Source organism: Zea mays, chromosome 3, assembly GCF_902167145.1.
Source record: "Zea mays cultivar B73 chromosome 3, Zm-B73-REFERENCE-NAM-5.0, whole genome shotgun sequence".
In the NCBI taxonomy this organism is placed as follows: domain Eukaryota; kingdom Viridiplantae; phylum Streptophyta; class Magnoliopsida; order Poales; family Poaceae; genus Zea; species Zea mays.
The window spans coordinates 159,085,494-159,102,317 of record NC_050098.1 but is presented as its reverse complement, the minus strand read 5'-3'; the positions used below and the strand labels follow the sequence as shown (position 1 = coordinate 159,102,317).

General features: G+C 46.5%; 3 protein-coding genes across 6 annotated transcripts; 1 reads left to right on the top strand and 2 right to left on the bottom strand.

Annotated features, from left to right (window-relative positions):
* Positions 1-129: 129 nt before the first annotated feature.
* LOCLOC103650817 (uncharacterized LOC103650817) lies at positions 130-1,386 on the top strand. Its single transcript, NM_001301438.1, has 3 exons — positions 130-658; positions 771-824; positions 1,082-1,386. The coding sequence occupies exons 1-3, from the start codon at positions 130-132 to the stop codon at positions 1,384-1,386; spliced, it is 888 nt and encodes a 295-aa protein (NP_001288367.1).
* Positions 1,387-2,844: 1,458 nt separating this feature from the next.
* Positions 2,845-6,214, bottom strand: LOC100276232 (Heavy metal transport/detoxification superfamily protein). Of its 3 annotated transcripts, none has more exons than XM_035965782.1 (3): positions 5,876-6,214; positions 3,533-3,664; positions 2,845-3,381 (listed from the first exon to the last, which is right to left on the bottom strand). In XM_035965782.1, the coding sequence occupies exons 1-3, from the start codon at positions 6,143-6,145 to the stop codon at positions 3,286-3,288; spliced, it is 498 nt and encodes a 165-aa protein (XP_035821675.1). In that variant the 5' UTR covers positions 6,146-6,214; the 3' UTR covers positions 2,845-3,285. The 3 variants fall into 3 exon arrangements, with proteins under 3 accessions (XP_035821675.1, XP_008672582.2, NP_001143542.1); XM_008674360.4 differs by having other exon boundaries at positions 2,845-3,330; positions 3,583-3,664; positions 5,876-6,206; NM_001150070.2 differs by having other exon boundaries at positions 2,940-3,327; positions 3,583-3,664; positions 5,876-6,092.
* A 2,857-nt stretch (positions 6,215-9,071) lies between these two features.
* LOC103650816 (DNAJ heat shock N-terminal domain-containing protein) lies at positions 9,072-12,202 on the bottom strand. Of its 2 annotated transcripts, XM_020550379.3 has the most exons (3): positions 11,779-12,172; positions 10,993-11,624; positions 9,072-10,903 (listed from the first exon to the last, which is right to left on the bottom strand). In XM_020550379.3, the coding sequence occupies exons 2-3, from the start codon at positions 11,621-11,623 to the stop codon at positions 10,881-10,883; spliced, it is 654 nt and encodes a 217-aa protein (XP_020405968.1). In that variant the 5' UTR covers position 11,624; positions 11,779-12,172; the 3' UTR covers positions 9,072-10,880. The 2 variants fall into 2 exon arrangements, with proteins under 2 accessions (XP_020405968.1, XP_008674621.1); XM_008676399.3 differs by having other exon boundaries at positions 9,072-11,624; positions 11,779-12,202.
* Between the last annotated feature and the right edge of the window lie 4,622 nt (positions 12,203-16,824).

Genomic DNA, 16,824 nt, shown 5'->3' with positions numbered 1-16,824 from the left:
AAGATTGCATTTGCTGTACCATATTCAATTCTTGCAAAATCTTGCTCACTGCCGAAAAAAGCAAGCTTTGATGTCGATTGGAAGGCTCAGAAAATAAATCCCAGCCGCGGCTGACGTCGACGGCGCACGATGTCTGCCAACGAGAATTCACCGCCGGTGGAGGCCGCCGCGGCCGCCTCCACGCCACGGTCGCGGCTGCCGCGGTGGACGCGGCACGAGACGCTGGTCCTGATCCAGGCGAGGCGCGCCATGGAGCGGCGCGGCGTGCAGCTGCCGGCGGTGCGGCCGCGGCCCAAGTGGGCGGCGGTGTCGGCCTACTGCCGGCGCCACGGAGTGGAGCGCGGGCCCATGCAGTGCCGGAAGCGGTGGGGCAACCTGTCGTGGGACCTGAAGAAGATCGTCGCGTGGGAGGGGAAGGCCATCGCCGGCGCCGGCGCCGGCGCCGCGCAGCACGAGTCGTTCTGGGACATGCGCGGCGACCAGCGGCGCGCCAGGCAGCTGCCGTCGTCCTTCGACCGCGAGGTGTACGACGCGCTCGTCTGCGGCGCGTCCGCCGGCGAGGACGCCGCCGCCGCGGCCGTGCTGCCGCCGGACTTCGGCGACGGGGAGCCGGAAGGGGTGTACCGGCAGCCGCCCATCATGGTCATGCCTATATCAGGTCAGTACTCGTACTATGTGCACGTGAACGAATATAGGCGCGCGTCGTGACTCGTGAGTCGGGACATGGATGGCATGAGCTGATCACATTCATATGTTTGCTTTGCATGCAGTGAGGAAGTACGAGCCCCCTCCTGCCACTTCTGAACACGAATGCTCTGGTCCAGGTGCGCCGGAAATTTATTTTTAATGAATCAAACCGAATTAGATTAATTGATATATACCTAAATTACTATTATTAGAATGAAATTTAATTTCAATGATCCAAACATTTCTTTTATTGAAATTCGTATGCATTTGTCACTATGGTTAAAAACTGTTAGAGGTTTGCATTGTGAAATTGTCAGCATAGGCTGTAGCTTTATGACACCACAATGTACTTGTTAGTTCTGTGAAATTAATCGCCATAAGTTCTTCGCGGCAGTGACAGAGAGTGATCAGAAGAAGGCGGGCGCGGCGGCGTCGGACAAGAACTCGACGTCGTCGCAACACGACGGCGGCTTCAAGGACAGCGACGCGACGTTCGTGGCGGATCAGGCGGAGGGCACGGCCACGGCCAGCATCGGGAAGCAGGTGGTCGAGGCCCTGGAGAGGGGCAACCGGGCGCTGGCGCAGCAGCTGGAGGCGCACAGGAGCTGGTGGGACGCCGACAGGGAGCAGCGGGCGGCGCTCCTCCGCGCCATGGACAGGGTCGCCGACGCCGTGTGCAGGATCGCCGATAAGCTCTGAGGGGGAGGGGGCCTCGCCGACGGGAACTGGCACGCTTCGGTTGGCTTCGATCGCTGTGGACTGAGTGAAGAGTGAGAAGTACAAGACATGCGTGCACGCATTCAGAACTTCAGGTAGCGGTGCATTCAGTACGACATTGGCATACATACATCAGATTATTGCAGTACAAGACATACTTCTGCTGCTCTGGTCTGAAACGTTGAGCCGTGGCGTGGCTCCAGGTCCAGGGTTTGGGGCTTGCTCTGGCTGGATCACTCTGTATCGCTTATGCTATTGCTAGTGCGTGCGTTGAGCTTTTCTGTCTTCCTGAAAAGGCACCTCGCCTCAGCCCTCTCAGCGATCGGTTCTTGGTCCCTCTCCCGGTCTCACTCTCCCTGCTATGATTAACAACCGGTTCTTGGTCCGTGCTTTTACCGACTGAATCTGAACCTACTCCCAGCTCTGTTCATCCAAAACCCACTCCCTCCTTTTGTTTTCCTCCTCGAGTTTGAGGGGTCCTGCTGCAACTCAAATGATGTATTTCGTTCGTCCCACAATAAACACACATCATACTTTTCAGTAAGTCAAATCCTTTAATGTTTGACTAAATTTATACAAACATATACTAACATTTATAGTGTATACTAAGTGTAATTAGATTAACCATGTTTTTTTACAACAGATTTGTTTGAAATATATATATATATATATATATATATATATATATATATATATATATATATATATATATATATAGGTTTTATTTTCTATATTTCTAGTTAAACTTTAAAAGTTTAGTTTTTCGAGAAACAAGATGTATATTTGGTTTCGAATTGAGGAAGGAGTACAACAGACTCTTCCGGTGGCCTATGTGGCCATGCTACTGGGAGCCTGGGAGGGTGTTTCATCCACCGGACTAAGAACTAAAACATGAACTATTTATAAAACAATTGCATAAGCAGCGTATAATCCATATGACGAATATATTAAGTCCAACTAATGTACAATTAGACTATATTTTGGCATGACAGTGTTCATGGAACTGAGTGCCGCGTTCACAATAATGCGCAGCTCTCACTCAGCCGAGGCTTTCCAGTTCAGACGCTGCCTGCCTGTCTCTGCTCGCGTCTCATCAGACAAAGTGGCTACAGCTTCACAAGCAGCGCCACGTGAGGGGAGAATATTCAGGAGGCGACCAGGCAGCAGTCAGCTAACTCTGATGCTCTGCTCTTCTCGCCTTGTCTGTCAGTCACTGCAACTGCGACACAGGTCCATGGCATGGGAACTCTCCGAGGCGTCGTCACCCCGGAGCCCGGCGCGTCCCCAGCACGGATCCGGTTATTCCGGCGTGCTAGCTAGGGCCTACCGCTGCCGCTAGCAGAATGAATCGATCTGAACGAACACGCCTGATGCTGCCTCATCGATCAATGGTTATCTATGGTGGGTACCCCAGTTGTCGTCCTATAAGACTCTGAAGACTGTCAGCACTGTTCACTGATATATATGTATGTATGGGCATGGCTGGTTGCTGCATACATAACATGCATGAACGATACATTATTCGGAATGAAAAAGAAAGAAAGCAATGGAAATCAATAGATTATTACTATCATTACAAACTATATATGCAGCTGCTACTAGTTATATATGAACATAACAAGCACATACATACATACAGCAGTATATATGATGATACTATATCTATGCGGAGACTTATATATACTAGCTATGGACTATGGTGTGGTGGTCATGAGCCGTAGCATCCCAAAAACCATGACAGCGTCGTCCTGGCATGGCCGCCGGGCGAAGACGACGACGCGGCCGCCGCCGATCTGGCGTCGTCCCAACCTGCTGGAGCACCCAGCAGTGCCTTCCTGTGCTTCCTCTTGTTCTTGGTGTGCGCCACCTTCCCGCGCACCGTCACCTCCTTCTTCCCGAAGTCCACCATGTAGTCCAGCAGCCCTGCTGATGGAATGGACGGACACGAGCAGCCGAGCACAGACATGAGCTGACTAGCTGATGAGCAGAGCAGAGCAGGCAGGCAGGCAGGCAGGCATGGATAGATGCGCAAGAAGGATGAAGAAGGAAGGACAGCGATGCATTGGTTAGCACACTGCTAGTAGCTGTTGGTAAATGTACACGCATCATTACGGACATGCATGCATACATGGAATGATTTGTCCTGGTGATGGAAAAACTCTGCATGTAGGCGCTCACCGTTCATCTTGGAGACGACGTCGGCGACCCGCTGCCGGCAGTGCGAGCAACCCATGTTGGCGCTCATCACCACCACCTGCACCTGCGCATGCATGGTTCCAGCGACGCATCATTCATTCATTCGCATCCGCATTGCCTCTACGCGCGTAATGAATAAAAGAAAATGTTGCTTCTCTCGAAATAAAACACACGTTCCGTTTTCTAAAAAAACAAAACAAAACAAAACTAGCCTATACGTAATTAATAAAAAGCTAGTTAATTAAGAGCATCTCCAAGAGACTGGATAAATGGCTTGTCAAGTTAAATTTTAGCTATTTAATAGCAAAATAGCTCTTCAACAGACTATCCGTTTAACTTGCCAAGCTATCCGGCTCTTTAAATTGACCCTCTCACTAGCTAAATTTGGCTAGCAACTCTCGCCAGTTAAACTAACTTACATGTTTAAGAGTCTGTTCGAATGAAATGTTATATATAGAGTTTAATCTTTATAGACAGATAAATAGAGTAAAAAGTAAAGAGTATATTAATCCCACCTTCCACTGATCGATCAGGACGTACGTACGGCTAGAGTTCATTGTATATAGTTGAGGGGAATATATTCGTACGTAGCACAGGGAAGCTAGGAGGGAAGAGATGCATATGTTCCTCTCCAAAAGTCACATGGCTAGCTGCTGCCACTCTTGAACCCTAATGCAGATTGTTCTAATAATCTAATCCTACACAGCCACAGGCAGCCACCAGCTAGGCAGCTAGCGGTATTATATATACTCCATTCGTTCTTTTTTATTTGTCACGTTTTAGTTTAAAAATAAACTAACGAACAAGGAACAAGAACGATAACGGAGGTAGTAGTATATAGCAGCATATGCCGTGCGTGCTAATCTATCAGCTACGCAAGCCACTTGCATTATATTATATATAGTAGATGAATACTAGTCGCATCGCATGGCATCTTACCGTTGCGATCTTCTCTGATCAGGCAACAGGCCAATGCAAAGACTCCTCCGGAGATCTAGTCCCATTCCCATACAGATTAAACTCGTGCAGGAGGAATTCTAGAGATTAAGAAATATAATGTTCGGTCATAGCAGCTAGCTAACTGATGATGGTGAAATACTGTAAATGACTGAGTCAAATATAATGGTCAAAAACACACACTGCACATGCAGGCAGGAACGCCCGCCAGTATATCATATGATGTTGGGATGAGAAGGAGAAGCGTGTGCGCTTAATTAATTTATTATTATCAGGTCAAAGGAAGCGTGTGCAAGCGTAGTTGGTGAGGGGGTTATAAACGAGGAGCATTCATCAGGCATGGCGGCTGCCTGTACAGTGAACCTGCTCGTGCCTTAGCCTATTCGTCTACTGCCTGGCATGCTCACCGGTCAAAGACAGACGGTTTCACTTTCACCTTCGTTATGGGCTCCTGGCCGCCAGACAAGCAGCTCGAGCTCTCTCCCGGCAACAGCCAACAGCTAATAACAGCTCATCAGCTGTGGCCGAGAACGGCGCAACAAACAAGTGGCTGCAATAGCATAGCATTGCATTGCATTGCATAGAGCGGCGCAAGAAACAGGCTACAGGCGCTGCATGCGTGCCCGGTGTCTGCTACCAGCAGATTCAGTCTCTTGGTCTTGCCAACAAGTTACTGCCATTGATTTGCATGTGGACAAGAACAATAATGTGTAGCTCACAGATTCTCATCTCCAGGATCATCAGAGCAAGTTAAAAGATACTACAGTAGAAAGAAAGAGAGACAGACAGACAGACAGGGAAGCAAACTTGCTCCCTGCACTGGAGTTGTTTGGCGGATTGGCACTAAGCCACTAACAGTAACAGGGGCTGGACTTCTCACCTTTACGCTAAAAGCCGGACTGGGAGGGCAAAAAGCGACCGGGTCCCTTTTGAGAATCCAAGGAGATCAAACCAGCAGCCAGGCTCCAGCATCTCTCTCTTCCTCTTCTCCCTCGATGTGTGCAGTGGAACAACGGACACTGAACGTGTGGAGATGGAGACTGTCTGTCGAAATGCGGTGAAGGATGGAGTGACTTTACTGTGCTACGACACTACCACTGAAGCCTGAACAGCAAAGGCTAGCATCATATCCTCAACGAGGCAGGAAGGAGAGAGCACAGAGTCCTGCTCCGGCAGAAAGACAGAGTCGCTAGCAGAGTGATTGATAGTCGCAGCTGGGTTTCAAGAACCCAACGACATGCAAGCCATTGCGGAGTTCTCATTTCTTGGCGCTGATCAGCTTGCTGGCAATGATGAGGAAGAAAGGGAGAGCGCGTACCGATGGGAGGGAGAGATCTTCCGCAAACCTCAGAGCCTGTAGCTTGCTTGGCGTGCTGCTGACGGTTGCGTCCGACGAGGCGCCGAAGCTCCGCTTGGAGGAGGAGGAGGAGGACTCACTCCCCCTGTCGTCTTCATTCCCTCCGTGCTCCAGCTCCATGTCCATGGCGGCGTGCGCGTGGGCTCTTCTTGATGCTTGAGCTCCCCCTCCCTTTCCTGTCCGGCGACAGCACCCAAGGCTTCTCCTTTTTATACTAGCTATTCTAGACATGGAGAGAGAGAGAGAGAGAGGATCCCATGTCACAACAGTTACTTGTTGAGACCACGCTTTGAGAGGTCTGATATATTTTAGGCACTTGTGAATGAGGTTAGGTGTAGGAAGGTGAACTCCAGCAATCAGGCTTATTTGCTGAGGGATCTCCTTTCCAAAGACCCACCCAGCCCAGGCACAGTGTGGCATGGTCATTCACTTCCATAGTTTCATTGGATGACTAGGATTTACATGTATGTATGATGTCACTTGTCTTGGAGGCTAGTGCCATTTTACAAATGAAGGAGGGGCCCACCATGTATTGGATTCCTCCCCCTTCTTTGTTTTCACTGTTACAGTAACAGATTAAGAAATCACCACATCAGGGGAGGTTACTTGCAGTGCGAAAAGTAAAAGAGAGAGAGAGAGAGAAAGGTTTCCGAAGTCTAAAATGGTCGTCATGGACGGTGGAATGTGACATTGGAACAACAAAACACACAGTCAGGACCTCTCCAGAATCCACATTTTCGGAACTTTTGAAGTTTCTGCAAGGAAATCCTCCTGCAGCTATGCATATTTCACACACGGGGGGAAAAAAAAGAGAAGGTTCCAGTTCTTGGCACCTTATAGCGTGATGATTTTAAAATGTACTAGGTAGAGTTGATACTGAGAATAACGAATTGCTCTTTAGGCACACCTATATAGTATGTAGTTTTTGCTACATATTTTATCTAGTGTCTTTAACTATTCTCTGTTAGCATGGAATGGTTGGCCATATACACTATAATGCTCCATCCTTCAAACTTACAACAAAAAGGCCAGGATAAGAGACACCGTGATACTGTTCTTTAAACGGTAGGCAAAGAAGAACCATCAATCTCCCAAACCCGAGAAGACCAGAATTAAAAAAAGCAAAATCCCAAGATCATAGCTGGCATGCATTCAGTGTTAACCAATACTGAAAGTACGATGGAGAGAAGATATGACAAAGGGGGGGATTTAGACATATACAGAAACCACTGAAAATCCATCTTAATGGCTCAATGCAATCCAGCGGAAAATTTTATTCTGGAAACATGGAAGGAAACTGAAAACCAAATGGCCTAGAATCTCCAAAAAACAAGGATGTCAAAAGACTGAACCCTGACTGACGCTATACACTAGACAGAGATACACCCTGATTGGATAAGCAGCTATCGTTGTCTTTTGTACTTGCGCCCATTTTTAAGGGCACACCGACAGTACGCTACCTAAAAACTTTGAAAATTGTTAGCATCTAGATTGTTAAAAACATACACAGCAAATCACCATAAATAGCTGAAGGCATAGAGTACCAAAAGGAAAATTCAGAATATGCTGCAAATTCCATGTAAAAAAAAGGGGACATGACATGACTCTGCCCACCAACTACTCTTTATACGCACGCTACTCGCCAAGATTGCATTTTTCATGTTCCAACATCAGCAAGGTCAATAACATCCACTTCGAGCATCACTAGCAACGTGTAGTTTACAAAGTGATGATATGCGATTCTCAGCATAATTTAGGTGTGACGTTGACATCTGGTGTTGGAAATAAGCTCATTGTTGCTTGTGGATACCACAGAATGTTTCAAGTCTCTTGCTCAAACAAAGAATCGTTCTTAAGTTTCTTAGATCCACTTGGGAGGCAGAAAAAAAGTATCGTATTTGAATGCGAAAAACACTTAAAAACAGTTGCACTTGAGCACAAGAAAAATACACAGACTATGCTCGCTCAACAAGCAATCAGCCGGTGAGGTCGTCTGAAAAAATGGGGAAAACAGTAAGTTAAACCAGTACGCATTTAAAGTTACAGGAAACTAGTTCTAGTTGCGTACTACGCTTGACAATAGGATGTACAAGTGCAGACCAAAAAGTCAGACTGAAAAAAAGGTACATTAATACCAAAGGTATCGTCTAATTCTATTCTAAGCTGCCTACATCACAAGGCTGGAGCCAGGGAAAAAGATATCCAGCACGCAATAATTGAACGAAATTCAGTATTTTTTTGTATTGGAACTTCAAACTTCACAATGCTGACATATGCATGAGTTTATAGGGCAAGCTTAAGGTAAGCACAGAAATCAAGTACCTAACAAGCATTACAAGATATCCAAATAACAAAAAAAAGGAGTATCCAGTGTATCCAGAAAGTCTACTTGATTGGTACTGTGCTGATACGGATCGGACTTCCAAACAGTTCAAGAGGGTGACTACAGAAGACATCATCCTCTTGTTTCATGGGCCTTTAAACAGCTTAAGAGGGTGACTAGATCACTAGACTACAGAATAATCGTCCTTTTTTTTTCTCTGTCTGCAAACATCATATTCTGATATCAAGACAAATCACCTCTCCAGAGCAGTGACAAGCAAAAACGATAATTTGGACAACCTGCCACAAGGAACACCAAAACGCATCATTGGTTGACGATTGTGTGTTTCATTTTTCAACGGTACTGTAGTGTCGGCAGATCCAATAAAGAGATCATTTACATTAACATTCGATTACATTAAGTTATCGTTTGGTTCACATATTTGTAATATAATGGGTAACTGATAACGTTAAACCATGTTTGTTTAAATCCGTAATCAGATACCACACTAAAAATTGCTACCGGCCTATTCAAACTTATTGCCGGTGGTACTCGAGTGTAAATCATTACTGTTGTGATTTACGTTACATTTCGTGAACCAAACAACACCTAAATATTAATCAGGAATGAAGTTGGTGATTGCATACTCTACGGTGTCAGAGCTCATACTTCCGATACTTCCGGTACACTGATATCACACATGCTCATTGTGAAGCAACTAAAAGAACATTAAGGGCTGAACAACATATAATACTAACCAGGGAGCCTGTAGCAGCACCAATTGGCAGTCGATGGCAGCGGTCAAATCTCAAATACAGATGCAGTAAACCTTACTTTAAGTTACGTTACTTTCTCGTTTTGTATTTCATGGTAAAAGAGTTCATTTCCAAATTTTAACACTTGTCAGACCTGATCTGCAATTGGTCATACATGGGAATTTTGAAGAGTTGATCAAACAGTTCTCTTCACAAATGAGTCAGTAAGTACAAGATGATTAATGGAGATAAGTAGAACAATTCAAAATGGAGGGATAGAGAAGGGTGGAGTCATTAGTTCATTACAATAGGGCTATGGCTACTTCTGCTACTATACATGTGTTAATGTATGATCCTTGTAGGAAGGGCACTTGGTTCCAGATACCATGACCCTTGTGGTATATCATGATCTTTGATGTCAACAATGTCAAAAGCAGGAACACGGTGGGAAAAGCTGAGCATTTCAGACCTTGGAATCCACCTTGTCAAACAGAAATCCTCCACTGCTACCCTATGAAAAAAGGTAAAGCAACCTTTTACCCGAGCCAAGCTGCAAACATTTACTCCATTTTCATCAGAGTATTCCGAGAGGATCTCAACCATGCGAGGTTCACATTTGTCAATGTCAGTGGTATTCAAGGTGATCCTCCAATTTTTTAGCATTGCCCATATTTCCCCCTTTTGGGGGAATATACGGTAAAAAGATCTTTTTGCACTCCAGTCACACTCTACAGGGTGTGAGAATTCCCAGATATCCTTGTAAGTAGTTTCAGTACCAGCGCGAAATACTCCAGAAGCAACCGGTAGACCATCTTCAACCCACTGTATCTCTTCATTAAGCATAGGGTGAGGTTCCAACTTCAATACAAAAACTGAAGTAGATGAAACCACATGGATTATCCTGACATAAGACCTAGGCATCCGGTCCCGAGAATCAAATACAGCCCATATTTGGCCCTCTAGAAAATCCTTGGGAAACCACTTGGTATTGTAGCTCATCATGGCTTGCGTCGGGGAACCTGCTTCCATTTTGCTTGTTGCTGAAGGATTTGAGAATTGTGCAACAGCAGTTTCAGGGAAGCCATCTGTGTCATCAGGTAAACCTGAAAGCTCAGACAAATGAGAAATACACGCAGATGTATTTTTTTGGTGCATTTTTTCTGGAACTGCAGAATGATCAAGCTCGAACATAGTTCCAGCATCATGAGTAAATTTGAAAGAAGGGATCCTGTGAGAAAACATGATAAGATTTTGACCATGTATGTGTAACAAATGTTCTGTTCCACTCTTAAAATGCCTCTGGAAAACACTTCCATAACCATCCACCTTTGTCAAATGTGCAACAGTGTAACCTGATTCATTAGAATAGCTAGTAAGAATTTCAACAATAGAGAAGTCACTATTCTTCCACATCCTAGGATCAGTGTACCATCCGATATCCCAATTTCTATAAATGGCCCATATTTCACCTTCCTGTGGATACACTTCAAGATCTTGATTCATGTTGTTGTTGGAAATTTGGTGACAGAACATAGTTGGACATGTTAACGAGATTCGGTGTTCATCTGCAACGAAAGTTCCACAAACCAATGGCAACCCCACAAGGGACCATTTCTTCTCTTCAGGAGTTTGCGGACAGGGCATGAACCATGAGACATACAACTGCATTTTATCCGTCAGTACTTTAACAATCAGTGCATATCTACGAGGAAACCTCCCCCAGTCATATGCTGCCCAAACCTGGCCAGGAGCAAAATTCTCGATCGCTCGATCTTCTTCAAAATTATGGTATTCATACGACTTGCTACTGCATAGCTCACCTTCTTTGGTACCAGATGGATCATCAAAGCAGGCATCCAAATCTTCTTCCTTAGCATGTGATGGATCATCAAAGCAGGTATCCCAGTTTTCCTGTGAGGGAGACATGCAATAAACATCCTTTTCACTGACACTCTTTTGCCCCTTGTTAACATGAGTGCCATCAGGTGACTGCAACTCACCGTCATCAGCAAGAAAGCAAGGATCCATCCTCTTAGTCCCGGATGAACTCGCCACATTTGAAAGACGGGAATCCCTTCCATCAAAGCATGGCCTGTCGGCGTGGTTGGTACGCGAGACTGCATTGCTCGTACCATTTAACGCCATAATCTTGTTTGTGTGAAGGCTGCTCACCCTGTCAGGACGGACGAGTGTGCCACCGGGCGGTGGAGCATCAACGACACCGGACCGAACGAACCGGGTGAAAACGTTGCTCGAATCAAACCCCTCTCGCTTCTCTGGATCAGACAGCACCGCGTAAGCCTCGTCGACGAGCTTGAGGGCCAATTCGGCGCCGGGCAGAGCCCCCATGGCCGGCTCCACCTGGGCCACGATGCTCTTGTAGCGCGCCTCGATCCTGGCGGCGTCATCCACAGGCAGCACCTGGAGGACTCTGTACCAGTCCACGCCCCCACGGCCGGCGGCGGCGCAGCAGAGGACCTCGAGCACCGGGAGCATCTCCAGGGCACCCTCCAGCCTGGGGTTCGTCTGAAGCGTCCGCAGCAGCAGCGCCCTCGCGCCCGCGTAGTCCTGGGCCCGCATCCTCGCCGTGATCGCGTCCCGCTGCGCCTCCTCCGTCTCCCCATCCTCCATCCTGCGCCGGAAGAACCAAGGTCAGAGGCAAGCATTGCGCTTGCGCCGCTGATTCCAATTGGGATTTAAGCGAACTCAGCGCGGCAGAGCCTAGCCTAGGCGTTCCATCAGACGCGAATAAGGAATGGGAAAGAAACGAGGATCTGTGTCCTTACCGAACTGATCGATCCTGCTCCGCGAGCCCGCAGCGCCCAGGGGTGCGTGCGAATGGAGGAAGCCGTAAACCCTAGCACCCAGCCATGGATTATCTCGCGGGATGTGAACCGATCGGATCGATTTAATGACTGATTTTGTTGCTAGTAGTAGTCTGCTGTCTGCCAAGCCATGGTCTACCGAAAACCTTCGTGACCCCTGACCTCCAATTGTACAACAGCTGAAAACTCTCTTGGCATGAATCATACAATTCAGCCAAAGCCTTTTCTTTTCCTTTCCAGACTGTATCATAGCCAATTATGCACTCGTGCTCATCTTGCAACCCAAGCTGCAGCTCCTTAGTACCCATATGAGGATATTTTCTAACTTGTAAGTATAGAAACTGCCTTGGAGGCAACCCACTTGTATGAAAGTGTTTTTTTTTTTGAAAACTTAGTGCAGGAGCTCTGCTATTTCATTTAAGGAGAGAAGGGAAACAAGAGTCTTAAAAAGTTGCTATTACATATAACGAAAAACACTCAAACACAATCCAAAAAAGAGAAGACATTACACTACACATGGATGCCCAACTGCAGCTCGTCTCAACGCCATTTCTTGTTTGGCCAGATGAAAGACCACTTGTGTCGATGCTTGCTTGCCCTCAAAAATACGCCGATTCCGCTCCTTCCAAATATTCCAGGTGAAGTACATAAGCAAACCCGAAACAGTGAGTTGATCTTCTTTCGATTTGTTTTGGAGCACAGCAGCCCACCATGAATCAAAGCTCTGAATATCTGAGCTGGGCGACATGATCAGATTATTGGTCCACGACCTAACTAACTCCCACACTTCCAAAGCAAATGGGCACTTGAGGCAAAGGTGAATCGCAGTCTCCGGCTCTTGATCGCAAAGGACACACACAGGATTGCATGGCCAATTTCTTTGACTTAGTTTATCTGCTGTGAGGATCTTTGCTTGAATGAGCAGCCACACAAAGAACTTATGTTTCCCTTCGGCGTGCGCCTTCCAGATAGATTTTGCTTTGAAAGCACTGTAAGAGCCCTTGAATTGTGCAAGATAAGCTGATTTGGAAGAGTACACTCCATTCTCGGTCCATATCCACCGAATGCAATCTTCCTGGTCATTGAGCTGCACCCCCTCAATATGGTTCCACAATTGTATGAATTCAGCCATCTGTTGAACATTTTTCATTCTCCAGAGACCTCTCGTCCAATTGAGGTTAACCAATTGTTCAGCCACCGATCTATTTTTGCGCCATGCCAGGGGGTACAAGCTAGGTGCAATGTCAATCGGAGCTTTGCCTGAGAGCCAAGCGTCATGCCAAAAATTTGTCTTCAGTCCGTTGCCAACCGTTACAGATGTTGATGCCCGGAACAAAGCTGCATCTATTTTATCACAGGGTATCTGAGAACCAGCCCACAGCCTATTAGAATCAGTCCAGTTGAGCCAAAGCCACCTGAGGCGCAAAGCACGGCTGAAACGCTCTAGATCCAAGATGCCAAGGCCACCCAAGGATTTCGGTCTGGCAGACTTGGTCCAATTCACTAGACAGTGCCCACCATTAGCATTTTCAGCACCTCTCCAAAGGAAAGACCTCCTAATTTTATCGATCTTCTTAATGGCCCACTTCTTCAAAGGGAAAACTGTCAAAAAATGCACCGGGACAGCCGTGAGCACTGAATTTACCAGAGTCAGTCTTCCAGCTTTATCAAGCAGCTTCCCTTTCCATGCCGATAATTTACCAGCCAATTTGTCAAGCAGCGGCTGGAAATCCACTCGACGCAATGGTCGGCAAGTTAAAGGCAGCCCAAGGTACTTGCACGGAAAAGCTTTGATGGCACACGAGAAAGGCTGCATGATATGCTCTAGCTGCAGCGAGTCGCAGCGGATAGGATAGACAGCACATTTACTCAGATTGACAGATAAACCTGAGGCTTCACTAAAAGATGCTAGGATCTGATTAGTGACTTGAACTTCTTCTCTGATCGGGTTGATGAATATGGCGGCATCATCAGCATAGAGGCTGACTCTCAATCTAGCAGAGCGGTGAAGAATAGGGCTGAGCAGACCCTCCCGATAAGCAATGTCAAACAGCCTCTGAACAGGGTCGATGGCAAGAATGAACAGCAAGGCAGACAACGGGTCCCCCTGCCTCAAGCCCCTTCCATGGTTGAAGAAATTCCCTCTGACTCCATTAATCATTACTGCAGAGCTAGCTGATCTGAGCAGGATGGACACCCAAGCTTTCCATCTATTTCCAAACCCCAAATGATGCAGGACCTCAAGAAGGTATTTCCATCTCACACTGTCAAAGGCCTTAGCAATATCCAATTTCAGGAACAAAGTAGGGCTTTTTGCTCTATTCAGCTCTTTAATTAAATTTTGCGTGAACAGGAAATTATCATGTATGCTCCGCTTCCGGATGAAAGCACTCTGGCTTCTGGATACTAGCTGATCAAGACAGGGTGCCAGGCGGTTAGCCAACACTTTGGAAATTATCTTTGCTATGCTGTGTGTGAGGCTGATGGGTCTGAAGTCAGAAATAGGTGCTGCCTCGCTGTTCTTCGGGATCAGACAAATATGTGTAGAGTTAAGTTTGTTGAAGTGTTGGTCATGCATATGATAGAAATAATTCACAGCCAGCAATAAATCCTCTTTGACAATTGCCCAAGCAGACCGAAAAAACACTCCAATAAAGCCGTCTGGTCCAGGCGCCTTCTCAGCATGAAGATCATTTATCGCTGCTAGAACTTCCTCTTCATCAAAAGGAGCCTCCAAGTGGGAAAGGTCAGCAGCCTGTAGCCCAAGAAATTCCCAGTTCAAAGAGTTCGCCCGCACAGGAGAAGTGCCCAATAAATTGCTATAATGATTGAAAGCGAGCTGCGCTTTATCTTCCTGAGAGTAAACATTCCCTGTCTCAGTTACAAAATGCTGAATGAAATTCCTCCTGCGCCTGCCATTTATTCTGAGAAAGAATAGCCTAGAATTTGTGTGGGCTGCTTTGATCATTGTCAACCTGGACGCTTGTCGCGCCCTAAGTTTTTCTACCGCTGCGAGTCCCAAAAATCTGTTTTTGAGTTGCTTATGTAACGTAAGCTCAAGGTTGCTTAGGGGTCTGTAATCTTGGACCACATCAAAAATCCAAATCAGTTGCTTAGCCGCAAGCATCAGTAATTTATTATTCCCAATAAGAGCCATGGACCACTTCCTGAGCGCTTTAGCAGTCCTCTGCAGCTTTGTGTGCAATCTTAAGAAAGGATTAAAAATTGTGAGTTGCCTGTTCCACGCATTTTCCACCACATTGCTGTAGCCACTAAGCTTTGGCCAAAAAGATTCAAAACGGAATCCCTTGTATGGGCGCCTCAAGGTGTGGCGGAACTGCCCGAATTATTCCGACTTAAGTGCCTAAGCCCTGCCTTAGAGGCTAGACCACACTTAAATGGGAGTAACCCGTCAATCCCTCGGATCTAGTCCGACACGGCCACTGACAGGATCAAGTACCACAAGCTCACTCGATGGTGAGTCACAGAGCAAATACAATAAAGCATAAAACCATACATGCCACAATGTTAAATTATTACATCACCATCATCATCATCGGAGTTTTTGCCAAAGTACCCATCATTGTTCGAAGTGCAGCGGAATAAAACTAACGATAATTAAACAGAGAGATGGGGAAGCCTGTCCCATCACTCCTCATGCTCCTCCTTAGCCGAGGCAGGGTCCCACTCGACAGTCCAACCCGGTGGCAGGGTGGTCGGCCAAGTTATCCCAGCAACCATCTCCTCCAGAGAACCTGTAAAAAAAATTATGCCACAAGCAAGGCTGAGTATACTAATACTCAGCTAGACTTACCCGGTGTGAGGAGTCTACTCCTCTACATCTAGACATGCAGCTGTTTGGCTGTGGGGTTTGGTTGCCAAAAGCACTAGCTGAGTTTCTAAATCAAGATTTTAACTTAATCAAAGTTAAGTGTGACTCTCTTAAGGCTAAAAGTGGACTATCTACTCATACATGGTAGCAAGCATCATTAGCAGTCAACATCTTATCTCAACTCATCATACTTCCACTTATTACTCAATGCAGTACAATGGATCAAGCAGTCTCATTAGCTGCGAGAAGCAGACGATTCGAATCGAGTTTTTATCCTTGCAAGGTAAACCTAAACACACGACATGCAGGGGCACTCCGTCCCCACACACATCAACCGTCCCCATCGATTCCCTGGCAACAGAAAGGGGCTCACCGCCTTGGCGTACAATGCCTCACTGACCCCGACTGGCCGTCGTGCAGTGACCGCACTTGTACCCACCATAACCGGAATGGGAGACCTCGTCTCAGGTCGCGTGAGGAGGGCAATCTACGGGCAGGTTCACTCAGGTACTAGGCTTACCGATTTACCATATTTCTCGGTATGTGTTTAGTACATTCAAACGCTTGACACAGGTATCCGCACGTTAATCCTTATTCCATTTTCCATCTCGTAAACAACCAATCCCCATGGATTGTTGTCCACCAACTAGTATCATGATAGTGTGAAAGTGGGTACAATCAATTTCCTGATCTCGCGCGAGTGCTAGAAAAATCACTCGTCTTCTACCGAGATCCTATTTAATTAGAGCAACTACTCGACCTGTCATACTAGTATTCATTTCAAAAGGATTCCTGAGATCATGCAACTAGGGTTTCAAACAATTCCTACACCTAAGTGCACAATCAATCCTACAATCATTAAGTGAAGTAAAATAGCATAAATAACAGGTTATGCATAAAACCGGGGCTTGCCTTCCAAAGCAGTGGCAGGCAGGTCCTCTAGTGCTGGCTCTGGTGCTGGATCGGGGGCAACCTCCTGGGCAGCTCCTTGCTCCGGCACGAGGATGTACTCTCCGTCCGCAAGATTACAGTCTATCGAAATGCAATGAACATGTATGTCATGATTATGCAAGATTTAAGAACATTAAGTTAAAGAAACTAAGTTAAGAATTAACTTAGGGTTTCCTGGTTCTGTGGGGCTTCTAGTGGTATACATAGACTTTGACTTATTACCC

Bases quoted from the DNA above. Each gene is read 5' to 3' on its own strand.
- LOCLOC103650817 (NM_001301438.1), top strand. From the start codon at position 130: ATGTCTGCCAACGAGAATTCACCGCCGGTGGAGGCCGCCGCGGCCGCC. The intron at 659-770 runs GTCAGTACTCGT...CTTTGCATGCAG, and splicing joins CATGGTCATGCCTATATCAG to TGAGGAAGTACGAGCCCCCT. The intron at 825-1,081 runs GTGCGCCGGAAA...TCTTCGCGGCAG, and splicing joins ACACGAATGCTCTGGTCCAG to TGACAGAGAGTGATCAGAAG.
- LOC100276232 (XM_008674360.4), bottom strand. From the start codon at position 6,145: ATGTCTAGAATAGCTAGTATAAAAAGGAGAAGCCTTGGGTGCTGTCGC. The intron at 3,665-5,875 runs GTACGCGCTCTC...ATGCATGCGCAG, and splicing joins AAGATCTCTCCCTCCCATCG to GTGCAGGTGGTGGTGATGAG. The intron at 3,331-3,582 runs GTGAGCGCCTAC...CCATTCCATCAG, and splicing joins CGTCGTCTCCAAGATGAACG to CAGGGCTGCTGGACTACATG.
- LOC103650816 (XM_008676399.3), bottom strand. From the start codon at position 11,623: ATGGAGGATGGGGAGACGGAGGAGGCGCAGCGGGACGCGATCACGGCG.